Raw genomic sequence first — 22,108 nt, forward strand, 5'->3', positions numbered from 1 at the left:
TGCTTACTAGATCTACCTACACAGTAAATGTTGCGGTGTTAATTCAACACTTAGAGAGTTCATTTCAGTCCAAATGATTTCAAATTAACTCTTTAAGTGTTAAATGAGCACTGTAGAATTTACTGTGTACCTATCTATCGATCTATCGATCTATCGATCTATCTATCTACGGTATCTATCTATCTATCTATATATATATCTATCATACCCATCTGATTCCACTCTCTTCACTGTACACAGTCCTGTCACATTGTACATGTGGGTCCTTGCCCCCCCAACCCCTGCTATATTTGTCCTACTGGCTTAGAGGTCTCTGGGGAACAGTTCACATGTCGTCATAAATAGCCGTCCTAATGACAGCCTTTTTGTTTTGGGACAGTGCATTGTACCAGGCAGGACACGAGCTGCCACAAGCCACTATCAACTACCACTGCTTGACATTCCCCGTTAGATGTGAAATTCTCGGAAGTGAAGCTTATGTTGACACATACAACACTTATCACCACCCCTCCCCCAAGTACACACACACACACACACAAATACACACAGAGACACACACGCACGCATACACATGCACAGGTGCAGGCGCGCGCGCGCACACACACACACACACACACACACACACACACACACACACACACACACACACACACACACACACACACACACACACACACACACACACACCTCAAGGTGAAAGCCAAGTGCAGTGACCTGAATGAGAGTTCAAGTTCAAGTTTTAAGTTCCAAGACCTCTGCTGTATTGCCACCATACAGCGGCCTGCTTAACAACAACATTACACTAAACCAGCCACCAGGCCAGGTGCAAGCAGGAAGTATCACATTGGCAAAATGGCAAGTACAGAAAAAGCAAGAAGAAAGGGATTATAGTATACAGACAACGCGTATAATAATAACAAATGAAGTGTGTGTTGTGAATACAGTAAAAAGTAGGGTAAGTGTTGTGAATACAGTTTAAAAGTAGGGTAAATTATGCGCGCACATCTAGTAAAATAGGTGCTGGATCAAACAAACGTGAAAGAATAATCTGCACAGTGTTGCTGCTCACCGATTTATTAAACACAACATTTCGACCTCAGGCGGTCTTCGTCAGGCGTCAGGTTACTGCCCATCTCCTTAACCATTAAGAGAACGGCATGAATGCTTTAAGAAAGAGAGAGAGAGAGAGAGAGAGAGAGAGAGAGAGAGAGAGAGAGAGAGAGAGAGAGAGAGAGAGAGAGAGAGAGAGAGAGAGAAAAGCGGAGGGGAGCTTAGCACTACACACCATGCTACTTGGGATATGGGAAAACACTGGAGTAAGTAAGATGTGTTTTCTGCATGTGAGTGATTCTACGATTCGCCTGCGCTTTTGGCAAAAGCAAAATGTCAATTATCAGTATTTTTTTTCAACTAAATGACCTAGATGTTTACATACAACAAATGGCCAAGCTTAATCTTAAATCATTTGATAAATACTCTAATCAAAGCAAACATTTGCTTGATTATTTTGTCAACAGTGTTATGGACAAATACTATGTCATTTCAAACATAGGCCTATATAAAAATACTACAGAGTTGAAACAACATACGTTTGAAAGTGCTTATGTCCCTTAGCAATAATGTTGTCATTTATCTGTGCAACTGACATAGAAAATGTGATTGTTGAGCTTCATAAGTAGGATTTTATGATTCACTGTGATACAGACTGACACATTTTTCATTATAAATCCCTGTAACGTCTGATTTGAATTTAGTCACCCTCCTTACACAAGACTTCCTTCTCCAGAGATAATCCCTAGTGTCTGTTCATAGGATTTTTCCAACACATAAGGGATCAATAGCACAAAAACACTTTCAAAACAGTCAACTGTGTTACTCAACTGTGTTACGGTCAACAGTGCAGGGGAACAAGTCAGCACTTTTTTAGGAGAAAAAACAGAGCAGACAAACCCATCTCCCTAGAACACAAATTATTTTGTTTGTTTGTCTGTCAATATAGATATAAATTGGCAAAAACATACTCCTCCTCAACTGTCATAGTTAATTGTAACACCATTGACGGTAACACGGCTTGACATTTCAGCCATTTTTATGCTTTTGTGCTAACTGAGGACCTCAGAAGTTCCACCACAACACCTTAATCAATTCATGTATTTGTATGCTTTATCTGTGTTTTTCTACATGTGATGTCTAATTCAGATTCTTATGAATATGTTGATAACACAGTTGACAGGCAATTTTCCCGCTATGAGAACATGAAAAAGAATGTATTAAATTATGGAAGGATGGAGCTCAAAACGTACCAAAAAGTCTTCCCATATCCTGCCAAAGAGGTTATGACATCATGTGATGTTATTCGTATGGCCTAAGACCAAACCATTACTGATTTATGGAGGGGGTTTCAGACCGTGACACGGTTAACACAGGTTTCGTGGACACACACAAAATGGCAAATTTCATGTATAATAGAAAGGACAGTGGTCTTTCTGACAGCTTTGTCATATTGTGATGATTACTGTGAATCAACATTTGCAATCGTCTTGGGCAAAACAAGTTTCTTTACATGCTAATATGAAGACTGAATCTGACATTTGGAAAACAGGACGGCATGAAAACGCCCAAAACCAGTATATTCATTCTTGCTGAGGGAAATAATGCCATGTCTACACTTTCTGTATTATATGAAAGATAAATGTGTGCTAATATCATTGGATCATTGGATGCAGTTAATAGTTAGTGGAATTGGCAAATAAAATCCATGGACAAGCGCAGCCGAATCGTAGAATCACTCATGTGTAGTAAAAAAGGAAGTTGTCATTGTTGCTAAAAGCCATTATGCAAAGAAAAGAGTTTGAAAAGCCTGATAAACCCTAACCTCTGTGTTTGGGAAGCATGACGAAACTGGGTAATCCTGTGATTTCACAACAACTGACACAGTCCACTGTTCCTGCCATCCGCTATGTGCGGTGACACACATCTTTGCCCTTGGGGGTGAGGTAACGAGTGTAATTTCTTGGTTTGCTCGTCTGCGTGCTTCCCTGCTATACAACCTGCTGTGACAAGACTTGCGTTGGGTCATGACTCAGGTTATGTGCAGGCTAGACACACAGACACACACACGCACACATAGACACACAAACACCATGAACAACACATTAAAATATACCCTTTCTCCCTCCCTCCCTCCCTCCCTCGCTCCCTCGCTCTCTCTCTTTGATTCTTATCCACATGCACCCACAAACACAAACATACTAACACACCAGCACTACAAAAAAGCGGACTCGTCGTGCACACATACACACACGTGTGTGTGACATAATTGCTGTGAGCCTAAAACTATGCATGCAACTGCATGCGACCAAGTGCATATACTTGCTTCAGGAGGACTAGAGCACTTTGGGATGATACTGGAGGCATCGTCTGGGAGCAGAGAGCAAACAGGGATCTTATTAATGCTTCCCTCCATTGTTTGACTCTACCACAAATTCAACATGGAAGTTCGGGAGATTACCCCTCGCGGTTTTGTCAATAATATTGCACCCTACGCACATGTCTGCGTACGTTGTGACTGACTGGTGCTCTACCACACACAAAATTGACATAATTCGCATGGCAACACGTTCATGCACAACAAGTGCACACAGGTATTCTGCAGCAAGCATATCGCGGCCTAAAAGTGCATAAAAGTATTCTCCTTCATTTTCCGACACACAAGGACGGACGGACACACACACACACACACACACACACACACACACACACACACACACACACACACACACACACACACACACACACACACACACCATATGCATCACATAAATATGCTATCCTTCTGTCTCTCACTCATACACACAGACGCACACCCTCTCTCACTAACTCACCATCCTGTATCCTCCCTGCCAGTGCCTCTGAGCTGAAGCCTGCGAACACCACTGTGTGTACGGCCCCTATGCGGGCACAGGCCAGCATGGCCGCCACCGCCATGGGTGACACGGGCATGTAGATGGCCACTCGGTCCCCTCTCTGGATGCCATGGGTCTTCAGGGTGTTGGCCAGGCGGCACGTAGTCTCCAGCAACTCCCTGGGGACAGGAATGGTTCAATTAGTTAGACACCAATTAAGTGATAATAGATATCTATTAAGTAATTATATACACACTGTGAAAAAATACAGGGGTTTCATGGTTATTAACTGTAATCTTACAACAAAGTACTGTATTGTTGCATTGTGCGTTGTGTTTTACTGTAGAGGCATGTATTGCTTGGGGTAACAGTAAATTACTGTATTGTTACTGTATTATTTGTTCGATTACATATTCCAGGATTTCACAGCATTTAATCATTATTAAGTGATCGTTAACATTTGAAGTGAACTGCATTTGTGATGTATAACTGCAGTAAGTGGTATAATGTGTCCAACTGATCTTATACTAGAAGCTTCATAATGTGTCCCGTCCTGCTAGTGGAACACTGCAATAGTGGTTGGAAAGACTTCACTATCGCACAACTATGGCTTGCACAGGACCTATAGTAATACGTAATAACACATTTATAAGAGGGGCCTTACCAAAATATCAGCATTTGTGTAACTGCATTTAACAACAATAAATGCAGCAAGGCATTGGATATACAGTATATGGACCTTAACAAATAATGGGTGAATATTATTGAAAGTGAATGTGTAAATATGAAGGAATAACTGACTAAGCAGATGTGCACATCTTGATTTTAAAAATCTGCCATTCACTGCAGTTACAATGAACAGATAGAATGCCAAGGTTGTGTTACACAAATTGTGAAATTGTACTACAATCCGGGGGTTTGGATGTGTGTGTGTGAGAATGTACTCCCAATCAGTAAAGACTGTCAGTTTGCAAAGCATGCACATCCAAATCTAAAAGCACATGTTTGTTCTGCACTTTTGGTTTCGTTCAGAGCGCACGGCTCCCTAACTGAAGAACCCCCAAGTATCCTGTTTGTGCTCAAGTACAGGAAGCCCTTAAGTACTGTAGCATTTAACCCTTTATATGTCTGAGAGCCAGATAGTGGGGAGAACAGTCTGATCCGTAAACAACTATGATAAACACATTAAATGGCCCACAGCCCATGTCTAGAACTCTGTGCTCTTAAGAAGCATAGCTTGTACTTCTGCACAATGTCTTCTAAGCTTCAGCACGTCATAGCCTTGGGAACATGTAAACAACTGTGCATGGTGGTGCGTCTGCACACCACCAGTTAAAACATCAATTAAAAGACCCGGATGGTTCCAAAACATACCGATGTATTAAGAAAATATGACATGTATCCTAGTGTGTGGCACTAAAGTAGGTGCAAACTGACAGGGTGTGCAGAGTCTAGAAGTAGCCTACTCTTGCAGTGAAGAGGAATAACTGTATTGTACAAGGACATATAGCCTACAAATGTTGTAATTAGTTTGAGTAGCCTACATTTAGGCTACTCCTATAGGCCTATTGCAAGCACTAGCGCTAGTGCTTGAAATTCCAGTTGGTAGGTCACTCAGTCAGCACGGGTTTACCTGTAGGTCACTTTCACCTCCGTGCCTGGTTCATCTTTCTCCCACACCAGAGCTATTTTGTCGGGATGCCTTGCGACGTGGACATCCAGACAGTTCACTGAGGACCAAAATACCGCTTGGTGAATAGAGGAACCATAACAACACATTGCCTTTGTATACAACGTGAAAAAGTCTTTTCACTAGGTTGAACAAACCATCCTAACGTATTGTTCTTTCTTATAAGTTAACATTTTGTTAGCAAATGCCATTTGCAAAAGATGTAAAACAAATTGAAACACGAGTTGCGTGGGCATTGCATTGTGAGGGATATTGCTGCGCAAAATAACGGGTGTGGGTTTTTGGCTCAGAACATGGTTACATAATAAGAGAAGGAACGACTGGTTTTCTTATTACCAGAAACATTCAGCTGTCCTCCAAGGAACCAGTTGATTCGTCCTTGAGCAATATCACAATCCTTCACTTGTTCGAATGGTTTGGTCCATGTCAACCTTTCCTTAGCGATTGTTCCCCAAAATGTTTCAGAGTTCAGAGACAGCTCATACAACTCTGTGTGTGAGCGTCCAGCGAGATTGGAGCTCAAGTGCGGCAGTAACTCCTTGTTCTTCGCTCCTGTACTTGATAGTGTTCTTCTTAAGTGCACAACAGTTTTTCCAGGCGAAACCAGGATAGCCCTTTGGCAACAGTCTCTTCTGAAGGACACATTTCCTCTGTGAAGGAGGGATAAAATACTTGCAGAAGTCCTATGTGCGGCCATATTCCGTCTTGAGCGTGGGGACCGCTGTTTGGTCTGCGCTCTCGATTTTCCCCAGGTGGTGTTGGAGACAAGAGGGCAGGGATAAGTAAGCGAAAGTGCTCAAAAGCCCCAGTCCTTTGAACATCCTCATCTGTATCCTCCGCGCCTTCTGTGAGTGACTCAATATGTTGCGTAAGATAGGCAGAATAGACTTTTCTTCAGAAGGCCAGCTCACCAGTTGGTGTAGTTTGTAGGCTATGTAGCCTGCTCGTAAAAGTTTGTGGATATCAATCACATTCTCTTGTCAGACTGCTTGTGAGTAAGCTTAATGCAATGTTAGTATCACAGCTCGTATAAGAGATTGATTTCAAGTTTAGTGCACACCATGCTTTCAAAACCGGCTGTGAGGGTCCTTTTATGTGCGTTTTGTTTCCCCTGTGAGTAAGCTATAAATAAATGATGACACCCCTAGCCTTCACCGTGCAAAAGTTTTATGTGCAGGCTATGGTTAGAGTAATTCTCCCTTGTTGTTATAAAAACCTGACTGACTCTATAGTCAATACGTCATGATCATTAATAAAATACAGTCAGAGCGCAACCTGTTGCTTGGTACAATAAAAAAACTCAACTAAACGTGGCACAAAAGTTGTGTTTTTAATGCGTCTTGTTTGCAGAACTATAGTGTCGCCTAGTGGCGAAACCTCTGCGCTGTACTTTCGGTTTTGCTCTAGTTGAGCACACACTGTACTTTCTGTTCTAGTGAGCTTTTGAAACTTCATCTGCAAAAGTCAAAATGAGTGATTCATTGAACATGGTGTCGCCAAAAGCCAGATTCTGTGGATTTGTCATTTATACATTTATATTTATTTTAATCAATGCCTTCAATCAATCAATTACTTTGTATTAGCCTGTGAACTAATGTCTTGCAAACAATATCAAATGCAAACTTGGTATTCTGCAAGATGGGATACATTTCCTTCTCTCTCTCTCTCTCTCTCTCTCTCTCTCTCTCTCTCTCTCTCTGTGTGTGTGTGTGTGTGTGTGTGTGTGTGTGTGTGTGTGTGTGTGTGTGTGTGTGTGTGTGTGTGTGTGTGTGTGTGTGTGTGTGTGTGTGTGTGTGTTCGTATGCATTGTTGGCCAATGTCACAAACATTCAGAGGGATAAAGACTAATGGAAAGGCAATTTTTTAAAACATTCACCGCCTTACATCATCTGATATTAAATAGATTAAATATTGTTGTCTGAGGATATGGTTCAAAATACGCCTGGCCATTTAATGTAGTAATAAGGTACAGTGAATAGTAATGATAAAGCTTTATACATAATTTTACCATCACATAATTGTCATTTTGTGAGGGGTGAAGGGTGGTGCGGGGCGGTGATGACAACAGGGGAGGGGGAGAGGGGGGGGATGGAGGATTTGCTAGGTGTATTGTGATTTATGACATTTAATATATTAAATACTCCTCGTGCTGGCCTATCGCTCTGTCTGGAGTGGCTGTAATCTCACTCTGTATTTGTGTGCTCTCTTTAGTGGTAATCTCTTTTCTTTTATCCGTTTCAGAAAAAAATAATAATAGCATATTATTCGGACTATATTAAATCTAATTGTGTTTTAGATTGTTGTGGACGAGTGTCAGGCCTGTGTGCTCCTGGATCTGTTTTTTTGTGCATTGCGAAAAACAACAACATACTAGGCCTAGACTCAGGTGACTTCCTAAACTGGATTAAATCAATGTGATTATTGATTTACAGTTCTCTGTGCTCATCATACATTTAGACACTTCAATTGAATGATTCAATAAAAGAGTGGAAAGATTGGTGTGGGTGTGGGTGGGGGAGGGGGGAGAGAGATGTCTTCAGCAGGTGTATACGCAGGTGAAATGGTTAGGAAATGGAATTGGGTAAATGACATGGTAGTGTGGGTGTGTGCACACATGGTAGTGTATGTGTTTGTGCGCACCTGTGTGTGTGTGTGTGTGTGTGTGTGTGTGTGTGTGTGTGTGTGTGTGTGTGTGTGTGTGTGTGTGTGTGTGTGTGTGTGTGTGTGTGTGTGTGTGTGTGTGCGTGCATGCGTGCATGTGTGCGTGCGTGTGTATACACAGTATGCAAATGAGTTGCTGTGCCAGTGATAATAGGTCATATAGCTTATGCCTTCTCCATATAAGGCTCCATCTCTATATAATGCTTTTTTGCCATTAGCGTATAGGCCTCTATAACATCATACATTAATATAAACTTTTATCATCTGAACTGAACCATCATCAGCAGAAACATAACCATGCTATTAAAAAAAAGAGAATTAACATCCCGGCTACGGTCATAAGTATGCCAAAGAGCCGGAGTCAACATTGTCATTTGGAAATAAAACGAGATTAAATGCTGTGCAGGGCATTAGGGCACAGCCAACAGACTTGGGGCCAGAGAACAATTATATGATTTGAGGACCATTAAGTGGGAATTATGGCCGATTAGGCCAGGAGGGGTTTTAAAGATTAACGGCCACATCAAAAATAATAATAATAATAACCAAACTGATATGAATGTGTGTCTTATAAGGGGCCATAAAGTAAGTGGGCCAACGGTCATGCAGGCGTTTAGTGTATTTAATGGCAGTATAAAGCCACCACAATAGGGCTTATGGAAAGAGCAATGTGGATAATGGGTTGGAATGGCCTGTCAACAACATAACAAGTGCTCTGTCTGGTAAACAATACAAGTCAATGCAATTTGAGGGGGGGGAAACTATGTTTTGAAGGTGCAATAAAATTTGTTCTGGGTAAATATGAATATGAAATATGAAACAATAAAAAATTTGTTAATTTCAAATAAAAAATAAATATTCCACTGTTCTGACTAAGATTACACATTTACACTATGCATCCTTTCGTATTGTTTGCAACCTATGTCCTACTTTGTTGTTGATATTATTATGACAGTGTATGCCCTATTTAAGAATGAACACAGATATTCTAAATAGCTATGAGAGAAACTCTTTTCGTTATGCTTTTCAACTAAGGCGTTCAGTACTCCTTGTCGACGAACTAGAGTATTAGAACTGTTCCTGAATTCAATTCAAGTAATTTAACGATTAACATTTTAAAATATCATGGTAGTATCTTTGATGACCCAAGTCATTCAATTATTTCCCAACATCTATCTGGCCTTATAGGCGAATCTGAAAAGCTCACTTGTTCACAGTGCACTGTGTACTACACTAAGTAACATTTTGGCTATAGTCCTGATCTGCGGCATGTGCTTTACAGTTCTGTCTGCTACTTGGATGGTTCCTAGTTATTCTCAACAGGCTTTCCTATACAAGGATGCAACCTTCATCATCATAGATACTGTTGTAACCACTCACTCCTCACTGTAATGCTGCATCCTGGGTTTTGTGTCTTACATTGTTTTGCTTTTTACTGAGCTGTACTCAGCTCTTATTGGTTAGTTATTCACCAACAACACCTACAGTAGCAGAGTTAACAGTACATGGACTGTCTGGCTGTACTCCTTCCTACAATAAGATACACGAGCGTGCACACGCACACACGCACACACACACACACACAATAAAATGGATTGCATATATCTTTTATTTATCCATGTGTTTGGTTCATCCGTCTTCCTCTTGAGATTTGTACATCACATTCAGCATCACCACAGTTAAAGTGCTTTAGAACCAGGCTCACAGGCGAGCCCTTTTTTGTATTGAAGATTGTAGGTTTTGTCCACAAAACAACACAACTAAAACAGGTGGTAATAAATTAATACCCCCATTTCCCAATGAGTTTGAAAATAATAATAGGGGATATAATAATTACTTCACTTAACAACCACGTTCACATTGGGGAGTTAATGATCGTGGTGCCATTGAAAACACCCGTGTGGCTCCTTAAATACTAAATGATTGGAATAAAAGTAACTGAAAACAATAAACATCAAATTGCTGTTTTAAACAAAAAAGACTCCAACAATGACCATAAAAAACAAAAGACAAATATATTTCTACAAAGATGATGGATCATGGAGCATCTGCCCAGAGCTTTCAATAAATTAGTCCTCAGGTTGATATTGCTCTATTTGAGTCTCTTTTTTTAGGAATTCATTTGTGAACAGTTTTAACTGTCGTTTTCGGAGTCACTGTTGGATTGCGACCTTCCATAAGACTCGCTGCTGGTGTCATGTATCCGAGGTGAAGATTTCAAAGTGCTCTTGCTGTCCTGTTTCGAACTGCTGGATAGGTCAATAGCCATGTCCTCCATATCGTCCGCTGCACTGGCCCTGTTTGACCAGGACATGTCGCTGTCCTTCGCCTTTGCGTCCTCGCTGTAGGAATCCGAGTGAGTTGATTCAGGCGAGCCCGGAGACTTCTTTGTAATCTCCATCGACTTTTTGTGCATTCCTGTCGATGAACAAAGCGTTGTTTTGTTAGTTAAATAGTTACAGATCACGCATGAATTCAAATCTGCCAGCTTTTCACCAGACGCCTCAGCTATGTATTCATGGTTGAAATACATATTTGAGTCAAAAGTGTAAATAGGGTGAACAACCTGCAGGCTCACCTAGAAGCCAGGGAGCGCACGAGCCCATCATGCCGCTTTTGGCGGAGTTGATGATAGATTCCGGTAAGGGGATGGAATGGCGCACCATGGCACCGTACAGGCCGTACTCTGCCATCACGCTGCTGCGGCCCCAGCACTTTTCCCGCTTCCTCCACTTGGCGCGACGGTTTTGGAACCACACCTGTTTTAAAATACACACACACATTGTGTCATTATTGTGTTTGGACATTTGTCTGTGAATTAAAGGATTGCATTTCTCTTGATTGAGTGAGGATGGCTGGCGTGATTTCCTTGCAATTACCTGTATCCTGTCCTCTGGCAATTCTGTCTTCATTGCCAACATTTCCCGCGCGTAAACATCTGGGTAGTGCGCCTCTTGGAAAGCCTTCTCCAGCTCTTCCAGTTGATGGGATGTGAAAACGGTCCTACAGAACAATTTCAGAAAAAAAATCAATAAAAAATATTTCACATGAATTGCGGCATCGAATTTCGCTTTTTCCTAATTGGTGACAAAAACGGAAATACAGTAGTCATGGAAGAAACGTACCTGTGTCTCCTTTTCTTCCTTTTCTGAGAGTTTCCTGAGTTTTTGCCATCGTTTCTATCTCCAGACAGACACTCGTCATCTAGTGGGGGAAAAGAAAGAATTGGGAATTATAGTTCGGCTATGCATTTTGTGTCACTAATCTCTCACAGTGGAATTTTCAGTTAGGCCTATTAAAAAGTAGTAAAATATAGTTTCCTTCCTCAAATCTCAGACATTTTTACACACTGTTCAAATCTCTTCGAACACACTGATTTCCCCCAAATAAATTTGTTGTGTACGAATTTGTGAACTAGCGGAGGCCGATTTCAGCACCACTGGACAGCCCCTTGTCGTAAATCACATCGTAAATCACAGTGCGTAATCGTAAATGACTCTGATATGTACCGGAATAAGCGTCTCTCTGCTGCTCCAAGTTCTGCATGAAGTGACTCTCTGTCCTCGATTGAAGAAGGGGTATATGGCTTGGCAGAAAACACGGGGCTCCAGGTGGTTGTTGAGCCGCCAAACTGCAGAGGAATCCCAGGCCAAGAGGCAAGGAACCGCCGGCGAAAGAGAAGCCTCCCATCCCAGGGCTGGGACCCTCACTGTTGCCGCCACTTCCAGGCCCAGTCTGGTGGGGCTGAAGTTCTGATTCTAGACCCAGCAGGTCGGTGATGGCAAAGCCCTTAGATCTAAATCCCGAGGCGTTAAGTCTCGCTTTGTCGATCCCAAACGAGGGAGTCAGAATCTTGACTTTGGGTTTCTCGTCCGCGGCATCCTCTCGTCCGGTCATGGTGGTGGTCATCTGTCAAGCAAAGCCGACTTTCTCTTTCTCCCTAAAGCTCAAACGGATGATGCCGGGAAGAGCGTCAGTGGGACAATTTATCCTCGTCCCTCACAACTTCAGCGTCCAATCAGATGCGCTGGATGGGGGATGTCAACTAAGAGGAGGCGTTTCCCCCTTTTCAATCCCACGGGATTAATTGCCACCAATTTTCCTTTAAATCCGATAAGGATTTTCTTCCCTCTATTCGAATTGGTCCTAAGTAGTTTTTTTTCGCTCTAGATGGCAGATTTCACTTAGACAGTGCCCCCACGGATAAACAGCCATGTTCTGAATGTTAGGCCTATATATAGAGACGCAAAATGAAGACATTTTCTGGGCTTTTGCATGTTTCTATTTGATTCATAGACCTAACACAAAAAAATCCTTCAACAATATGCACATGTTATTCCTGTCGATAAATGAATTGTGAATTAAAGGACAAACACTTATAATGCATTTTCTTAATTATATGTTTTCCTGATAGACTATTATTTGCACACAATCATGCAAAATAAAAAGTCTGCACGAATTCAGTTAGGGGTTTTATGCATTATTGAAACCAAAGTCGTTCGTTTCTTTATTTTAACGCATAGGCTACGGAATTGTACACATTTTCAATCTTCCAAACTACTGATCGAATTACAACCATCCTCTTACAACTTACTTGCTCCGTTATTGGTCACTCAACGAGCGATGCAATGACCTAGCTAGGCCAACAACAATAAAGCACATAACTTTTTTCACTGTGCGTAAAGCGTTTGGTGCAATGCGCCTTTGAAATGTAAATAATCAGTGTCCAAAATGTTCCTTCCTCTCCTACTTGTTGCATATGTAGCCAAATCAATCAATTCAAGCAATATCATTTTTTTGCAGGCAAGGGAAATCAATATAGCCTATCAGCAGATTGATGGTTATTAACGAAAGAATCACAGAGAGATTGATGAAGGCTGGGCTTTATTATAGCCTACATTTTTTATCGTTTAATGGTGACTTTTGGCGCGACCCTGTATGCGTCTCCTAAGAAAGTCTGGCGGGCTATTTCCTTGACCCCCAGAGTGACACGTGTGCCCCGCGTGCGTACACTTTCTCCTAGACAGACAGCTCGGCGGGTGGAGATTCCCCTGAAGTAATTAAACTCGCTAATCCGACCTTCGGCCAAATTTCTTGCGAGACAGATATTAGGATAAAACCCAAATTGTTTTGACGTGTCCATCAAATCAGCTTTATTTTTCGGCGGTTCGTGAGGAAACCTGGGGTGCTACTGGAGAAAATGAAGCTCTTTAAGTGTAAAAGTAATTTGGAGAATTAGTATAGGTGCAAGTGGTGGCTTCATCGGATTGGGTTGGGGTGAGGGGGCACCTGTGGACGTCTAATGTTGGAGACCGTCTCCACGCACTCATTAAATAGGACACAATACTAACATCATGATCATCTCCCTGGAATTGAATTTTGGGAAACGTTTGACAGAAGATAATTAAATGAAATTAATTAATTCGTTTGCACCTTGCTTTAGTTAAACCCATCTGCTTTTAGGACATATGTCTCCTTGGACAATATGATGCATGAATGCGGGATGCCCTGTTGCGCATTTATTTCAGGTTAAACTCCGATAAAAGCATTCTTAAGATTCACTTGTTTTTATTATTTAAAATACATTTAGACATGCATGTAATAATCAATCCGATTGGTCATGTTGTCCAGGACATAATGCATATTCTTATTTGTATACATGATAAACCCTATAGTCTAATTAGGTCAATATATTTTTCTTTTTTTTTATCTAGGCCAGTAGGCCTATTTTAGTTGTTAAAGTGCATATACTTACAAACAATACTTCATGGTCTATTGGTGCTGATGTATTCACACAGGGGCATTAGGCCTATTGAAGATATACAGTAAGCTATGTGTGTGTTGAGGCACATGCAAATGTATGTTGATGTTGCTGGGCTTTTTTTTTTCTTTTTAAAAAATTAAATAGGCCTAAAAATATTGGGCCTTGACTGAGATACAGACACCACTTTCCATCACAAATCAAATAGTCTGTCTGATGGACATGAATCACCAGGCTACATTGCCTATTTGGAATAAAAAGCATAATTCCATGTGTAGACACCTGTGATGAAAAAAGATACAATCATGTTCCTTTTTAAACGTAAGTAAACCGGTAAAAAAAATTATGTTATTTTAAGGGCCAGATTACAAGGCAGGGATTCATGGTGTCATCAGATGAGATTATCTGGGATTAAACTAATCAGTAAATGTTTCTCTGCTCATTATTTTCCAGAGAAGATTTCCAGTCAATTTCCCGGCCATCCAAGATTATTAATCTCTTAAGGAGTAAAACGGCAAAAATCGCTTTTTGCTCTAATTTTCCACCCCGATATGACCTGCGGGCACATGGGAAGCAGTTTGACCAATACGCAAGCCCACGTGCCCCAGTTCTAAGGTGGATCTGACCAACAGGAGATGGAGAGAATTGCATACAGGAGGTTACTGACAACCATTACACAAAGTGGAGAACCATGTATGCAGCATTCAAATCATATTGAGCCATTTTATTTGTAGGCTTTGACATCCAATCATTATAACCTGCTCCACAAAGAAGAACTACTATAGTGCTGCTGTGGACTATATACTATAGTCACTATAGTATACTATAATAGTTCTGCTTTAGTGTCCAATCAGCACTACGCCCACTATACCGCAATCCAACCAGAAGCGGCTGACCATTTCAGAGCTGGAGAACAACTTTACAAAGAAATAAAGAATAACTGCATTCTGAATAATTAGGAACCACAGAAGCAGAGTTACCGGTGAGCCACAACATGAAATGATATAAACAGAAGCAGAACAATCCACTGAGACATGCAACCAATTGATTTGGGAACAGGGAAACCACGGCATGCAGGGATACATTCACCAGTACACCATGATGGGTAAGAGGTTATAGGAGTCAGATTAGGGTGTTAGGGTGTCAGATTGTAACCCAAAGGTTGTCGGTTCGATGCCCGACCCGCTGGGGGGGAGTAATAATTAATCAGTGCTCTTCCCCATACTCCTCCATTACTGAGGTACCCTGAGCATGGTATCTTGCCGTCGCACTGCTCTACTGGGGTGCCGTTTAGGGCTACCCCCTTGCATGGATGAGTCATAAATGAAATTTTGTCGTCCGCAGTGAGCACTGTGTGCTGTTGAGTGCTGTGTCACAATGAAAATGGGAATTTCCCAGGTGGGCTTCAACTTACGTAAATAAAAGATTGCTCATTTAGTTCCTGACACTTCCAGGGGGACGGGAGGAGTAAATAATCAGTGCTGTCCCCCATCCAACTCCATGACTGAGAAGATACTGCCAAATTCCAAATCATGTCATTTTATTACTTTGTTTATCTAATTTAAAAATGCAATATATAATATAGGCCTAAATCAACTTTGAAATCAGAGAGAGAAAGAAAGCTTGGAAAGTCAAAGAAATGGAGGGAAACTGAAAAAAAAGACAAACAAAATAGCAAACAAAAATCAAATGAAATAAGTACAACACCGATAGGTAATCTGGAAAGTTACATGATATACTCCTTCTACGCTAAACTTCCAGATGTGAATTTAATGGACAAACTGTATAGCATTTTCATTGCGAAAGTGAAGCACATCTCTAGACTCAAACAAGTTAATTTTGCTCCAAGCAACAGCAGGCCTGGTAGTCTATGCAAGCTCCCAGATCTTTCATTAAGAGGAATACAAGATGCTCTTCAAGAATGGAGATTTGACTTTAAAAGCTTTATGGATACAAGCTTCTTACGAGCCAATGTAAATCTCCCCCAGCGATGCACTGCATCCAAATCCAAGCCAAGTGATCCCCTCTCTCCAGCCGTAACTCCAGTTCACTATACATAGACAAGCAGCCAGCACATGACACATCTGGCACATGTCCATGGGCAAATCCTCATTGGCCAGCCTAGCACTGGAGAGAGGAGAGGAGGAGAGAGTGACCAGTCCAGGAGAGGAGAGGAGAGGAGAGGAGAGGAGAGGAGAGGAGAGGAGAGGAGAGGAGAGGAGAGGAGGAGAGAGTGACCAGTCCAGGAGAGGAGGGGAGAATGACCAGCCCAGCACTGAAGAGAGAAGAGGAGGGGAGAGTGACCAGCCCAGCACTGAAGAGAGGAGAGGAGGGAAGAATGACCAGTCCAGGAGAGGAGAGGAGAGTGATCAGCCCAACACTGTAGAGAGGAGAGTGACCAGTCCAGGAGAGGAAAGGAGAATGACCAGCCCAGCAATGAAGAGAGGAGAGGAGGAGAGAGTGACCAGCCCAGGAATGGGGGGAAGAGTGGAGGAGAGAAGATGAGTGGAATGGGAAAAGAGAAGAGAAGTGAAGTGAAGTGAAGTGAAGTGAAGTGAAGTGAAGTGAAGTGAAGTGTAGTGAAGTGAAGTGAAGTGAAGTGAAGTGAGGAGAGGAGAGGAGAGGAGAGCCCAGCACTGGAGAAAGGATTAGAGGAGAGTAGTGACCAGTCCAGTGATCATGAGGAGATAAGTGGAGTGAGTGGGTGCCAGGGATGAACAGGAGCCTAAAAACAAAATGGGCATTTTAAGCATAGACCAGCCCCTTACACAGCTCACTGCTTTTTCTTGGTGATTTTATAGCTCAGTCCACCGTCTATATGGAAAAAATGACTAATGGGCTGTCCCATCTAAATTGAGGGCTGCTCTCTAAAGTTGAAACAACATACAAACAAACAACAAACAACAACATTGGCCCCTGAGGAGTGTCCTTCCACTGGGAAAATGCCCTGTGTACCAGAATACAAGTCCAGACCTGGTGGGTGGTGTGGAGTAGACAGACACGGTGTGAGGAGGAGTGGCAGAGTGTTGCGGACAGGAAGATGGTGGAGTGATGTGGAGATGAATGATGTGGAAAGGAGAGAGGAGTGGTACTAGAGGAGAGGAGTGGTGAGGAGGGATAGTGTGTGGACTGGACTGGACTGGACTGAGGAGCGGTGGGGTTAGGGGTGAGGTGGGTAGGGAGAGGGTTAATCAAGAGAAGGAGGTGGGATGAGGTGAGATGATCAGAGCAGATGCAGGGAGGAGGAGAGAATTGGAGAGGGAGAAAGAAGGGATGGTGTGGTAATAATAGTAATAATAATAATAATAATAATAATAATAATAATAATAATAATAATAATAATAACAATAATAATAACAATAATAATTGTATTTGTATAGCACTGTATCATACAAGGCATGTAACTCAAAGTGCTTAACAAATGGGAAAAAACATCATTGTTAGAGATGGATTTAAAAGGAGAGGTAGAGAGGAGAGGCAGAAATAGCAGGAAGGCAGAGGAAGAAGAGATAGATAGAGATTGTAGAGTCATAAGGTCAATGTAGGTTATGACCAGGATTCTTAGATGCATAAGGTCCATAGTGGCTGGGTCTGGTGTGAGTGAGTAATGGAGATTTTGATGAGAAAGTGACAGACAAGGGGGCGGTGGGTGAGATAGGACTGGAGCTGGGATACACACAGACCAACAGGGGTTACACATGTTGTGAAAACAGTTGCCAACCAGATGTTTTGGCCTGTACAGTACGTAATGAGATTCATCCAGATCTGCAATCATGGCAACCACATGGGTGCTGTAGCTAGAGACAGACACATCCAGATGTTTCCGTCTGTCTAATAGGCCTAAGACTCTTTGACATTTGTAATTAAGAGGAACACAAAGCGGAATTAGAGTACTTCTGTTTGTCTCCCTGTGCCCTATCCATCAAATTGTATGTATACCCCCCAAAAAAAGTAGAGGCTTACAGTGGTTCTGTACATCAAATTTACATCTCGGGATGGTTCCACGGAGAGTCTGTGAATCTTGTTGTGTCAAACGTTCTCCAAATTAGAAATAGTTCCTCAGATAATTGCCTGTACCACTTTAAAGAACTTCTTTCATTATGGGTCGTTTGGAGCACTCTACCATATGTGGTTCTTTGGAGCTTCTATGACTTCAGTGCCGCCCATCCCTATTATCGCTCTCTTTTTTTGGGGGAGTCTGGGCAGTCCAGACCCCCTGCTGCTGCTCCAGTTGTCCATTGGGGTTGTCCAATGAACTGCTCGTGATCTGGTTGAATTGGTCTCCACAGATTATTGTCCACTGCTGACCACTGCTAACCACATGCTGTGCTGCGACCACATCTTATCTTTTCCCACAATTACTGCCCACAACATGTGGCCCTGATTCCTGAATGGCTCTGGACGAGTAAACGAGAGACACGTGAGGGGGGGAAACAAACGCTTCCCTAAAGCCCGGCTAACAGACGGCCAAGCTGTGGTGTGGTATAGTTTCATTGCCAAGTTCAGAGGCAAAAGATATCGGCCAAAAGATTCTACTGTAGCCTACTGGACAGAGCCATTTGGATGTGTTAGCCATAATACTGCATACCCCATCATCATCACTATGAATTCTTTTGACCACATTCATTAATTTTGTCTGCAATTCAAATGTAATCTGTTATTTAATCGCAGATCAAGAAAGAGCATCCTCTTATAACAGTGAATCAGAAGGTTCCCAAGTAATGATGAAACTGTCTGTTTTCCCCACTCAATATTAAACCTAAAAAACACATTAACATTTGTTTGCCATGCTGTAAAAAAACAACTGAATTGATATTTTTTCTAACTTTGTCACGGCACGATGAGCCAGTGTTCGCTTGGTGTTTAAATTGAGTTTTCTGTCTGTTGGGGAGGGATGTGCCAAAATGATTGTTTAGATTAGTTTTGGCATGCGCTATTCCGCTTATTCACTATCCTCATTTCATTTCAGGACAATTGTAATATCTTATACATCCTGATAAATTGTTTCTGCCATACGTATAATCTCTTTCTACATGCCACAGGTCTCAGAAAGTTCACAATATCCCTTTAGCCTAACAACTGACAAACAGCATGAATCCATTTCACTGCACATGTAGGCCTACAGTGGATGGTCTTTCACCCGGTAGGCTATGCTGCACCACTGTTACCACCACTGTGACTTGTGATAAATCTAGCAATTTGCAATCAATCATATTTCATAATTTCATCATTCATATTCCACATTCCTGATGTCAGGAAAATATGCTCAATATCACATCGAATGCTGTGTTTAAATGTAGGTGCATATTGTCAATTCATTTAATATTGCATTATATCTCTAACATTTTTATTTCAACTATACGGTAAAAAAAAGCTTGAATCTTGAGATTCCATCATGTTATTTCAATAGTTAGCATTTTGGATAATGTGGATGTTAGGATTAACAAAATAATATAGAATGTCATGTGTGTTGCATAACTGATATAAAGGGTTTTATGAAATGCAGGCTCAGTTAGTAGGACCCTGACAGTGAATGAAAGGTCCTTTATATAAGGCTATATTTGGATAACCAGCTTTTAATGTAATCTAATTATATTCTTATGCAGTACAATTTCCCCTTTCTATTTCTCTCCCATCCTTTGCCTTTATCCACCTGAGACACTCAACACGCCATGCTCTCTGGGAGAGAGAGAGAGAGAGAGAGAGAGAGAGAGACAGACAGACAGACAGACAGAGAGAGACAGACAGACAGACAGACAGACAGACAGACAGACAGACAGACAGACAGACAGACAGAGACAGACAGACAGACAGACAGACAGACAGACAGACAGACTGAGACAGAGAGAGTGGCAGGCATGTACCCACTCTCTCTCTCTCACACACACACACACACACACACACACACACACACACACACACACACACACACACACACACACACACACACACACAAATGTGTCATGCACAAACACATGCACTCAAATAAACATGTTAACGTTTCCTTGCAGGCAGACACACACACACACGCACGCACGCACACACACACATGCGCAGGCACGCACGCACGCACGCACACACACACAAGTGCAGGCACGCACGCACGCACGCACACACACACACGCGTGCGCACACGCACACACACACACACACACACACACACACACACCTCTGAATATGTCACAGAGTGAAGATCAGACTGATAGACAAATGTCCTTCATGAGAGAGGGTGACCGAATGTGAGAAAGTGTACAAGTGGAGAGACGTCCTGGACTCACAGGGAGAGTGAATCAATATCTGTAAATATCTTCTGTCTTCTCCTGGTATCGCTTTCAGGCCAATAGACGTGTTCAGGTGCCCGATGTGTTTATGCCAACAAAATCAAAGTGTTCATGAACCAAAACATACACCTGGGATTTAATAAACAAACCATGACGATAGACCAGAGGGCTAGAGAGTGAGTGAGAATGAAGACCAGAGAAGCTGTAACAGAGAGAAAGAGACAGAGAGAGAGAGAGAGAGAGAGAGAGAGAGAGAGAGAGAGAGAGAGAGACAGAGAGAGAGAGAGAGAGAGAGAGAGAGAGAGAGAGAGAGAGAGAGAGAGAGAGAGACAGAGCGAGGACAGGAGTGGGAGGGGATCTACAGTATATGCCCATCATGAGCGATGGCAAAGGAGACAACAAGGAGGGAGAGTGAGGGCCTGACCAGGAGAGAGTGAGAGAGTGAAGGTGAGAGAGAGGAGTGAAAGCCAGTGGGAATAAAAGTGATATTATTGGCTCAGTACATTTCCTTTATTAACTCATTCAGTGCCAGCCATTTTCAAATTCAGACCGGGGGGTTGCCAGGCTTTCCTCAACATTTGAGTGTTTTTTCAAGAGCAATAAAACATTGAGTTCTTTGTCCATGTGAACAACGAACATACCAGATCAACGTGTTAGGCCCCACCCCCATAAAAAAAACGCAAAATACTTGATATCAAGTCTTTGGCACTGTGCCACACATTCTGAAAAGACTCGTTTTCAAGTCCATGGCACTCAAAGAGCTACAGATGGGCTGCGGCTACATTGTGGGCCAGTATAAAAAATGATGGCAAAAACAGCATCGGCTCTTGAGTCCTGTCAGCCCATTGGGAAATGCCCTATATGTCAGATTACCAGTCCAGCAGCCATAGGCATGCACAGATAGATGGTATCTGATAGATAGGTTGGTGCTAATGCACCTGCCCCATTGCCCTACTTGACAAAAATACCCTATTTGGAAAGTTTTCTATTTTTTGTCACAATGTAGTGTGGTCCATGTTGACAGGATCATCTACAAATGATCTAAAGCATGTGACAATAATGTCCCAGTATAATTATACTGTATAGCCTCTATAGCCTTGTAAGTAAGTTGCACATGCCCCCCCACCCCACCTCGAGCACCTGCCCCCCAAAATGTCTGTGCACGCCCCTGAGTCCGGCCCTGATTGTAAACTAATAAAAACAGGTTGCCTTTCACATGTACTGTATGTGTCCATCATGCGACAGTGAGAGGAAATGAGTGATGGCCATGAGAGGAATAGAGGGCCGGAGTTGGAAGGAGATGAGCGTTAGGACGCAGCGTGCTTCCATCTCCCCAGAGGACACTCACAAAAGAGCTCAAGGGCCCACCTGGGAATTACACACTCAGATCAATTCAGTGAACAATATGATGCAAATGTGGTAGACATGTGTGGTGGTGGGTGTTTGGAAAGTGCCTGAGACTGTGCGTGTATGTGCATGCGTGTGTGTGCTTCTATGGGATTGAGTTTTGATTAGCTGTGGAGTCAAGTGAATGAGCATGAGAATACGCAGCATTTTACCACTAACATTTTATTTTTTCAGTTTATTTTATCAACACATACATAGGCCTAATTTCAAACACTTCAAAAGAGCAGAAACCACTTCATGGTGGACTTGGAAATGATATATCCATGCTATGGTAGCCTACAAAGCACCCCTGCTGTTTTAATTACAATCAACAAACTCACATCAACAAAAATGAAAAACCCAACAGCTATTAAACAATCCCCCCTCCCTCCCTTTGCAGTTAATCATTTATTCAAATGTCCAA

At 42.2% G+C, this 22,108-nt stretch overlaps 2 protein-coding genes across 3 annotated transcripts in view; both read right to left on the reverse strand.

Annotated features, from left to right (window-relative positions):
• Window positions 1–6,632, reverse strand: part of acss1 (acyl-CoA synthetase short chain family member 1) — a 30,930-nt gene extending 24,298 nt beyond the window's left edge. Inside the window, exons 1-3 of one of the 2 annotated variants that reach the window (XM_063191434.1) lie at window positions 5,932–6,632; window positions 5,539–5,635; window positions 3,885–4,084 (exon numbers count right to left, since the gene is read on the reverse strand). In XM_063191434.1, coding sequence (XP_063047504.1) covers window positions 3,885–4,084; window positions 5,539–5,635; window positions 5,932–6,292 — 658 coding nt within the window. In that variant the 5' untranslated portion in view covers window positions 6,293–6,632. The remainder of the gene's footprint in view (window positions 1–3,884; window positions 4,085–5,538; window positions 5,636–5,931) is intronic. The other variant, XM_063191435.1, reaches the window with a different exon arrangement.
• Window positions 6,633–10,299: 3,667 nt separating this feature from the next.
• vsx1 (visual system homeobox 1 homolog, chx10-like) lies at window positions 10,300–12,153 on the reverse strand. The gene is made up of 5 exons (XM_063191428.1): window positions 11,766–12,153; window positions 11,382–11,460; window positions 11,136–11,259; window positions 10,835–11,015; window positions 10,300–10,674 (listed from the first exon to the last, which is right to left on the reverse strand). Exons 1-5 carry the CDS (start codon window positions 12,151–12,153, stop codon window positions 10,391–10,393), a joined length of 1,056 nt encoding a protein of 351 aa, XP_063047498.1. The 3' UTR covers window positions 10,300–10,390.
• Window positions 12,154–22,108: the final 9,955 nt, after the last annotated feature.

Source organism: Engraulis encrasicolus, chromosome 24 (genome assembly GCF_034702125.1).
Source record: "Engraulis encrasicolus isolate BLACKSEA-1 chromosome 24, IST_EnEncr_1.0, whole genome shotgun sequence".
Taxonomy (NCBI): domain Eukaryota; kingdom Metazoa; phylum Chordata; class Actinopteri; order Clupeiformes; family Engraulidae; genus Engraulis; species Engraulis encrasicolus.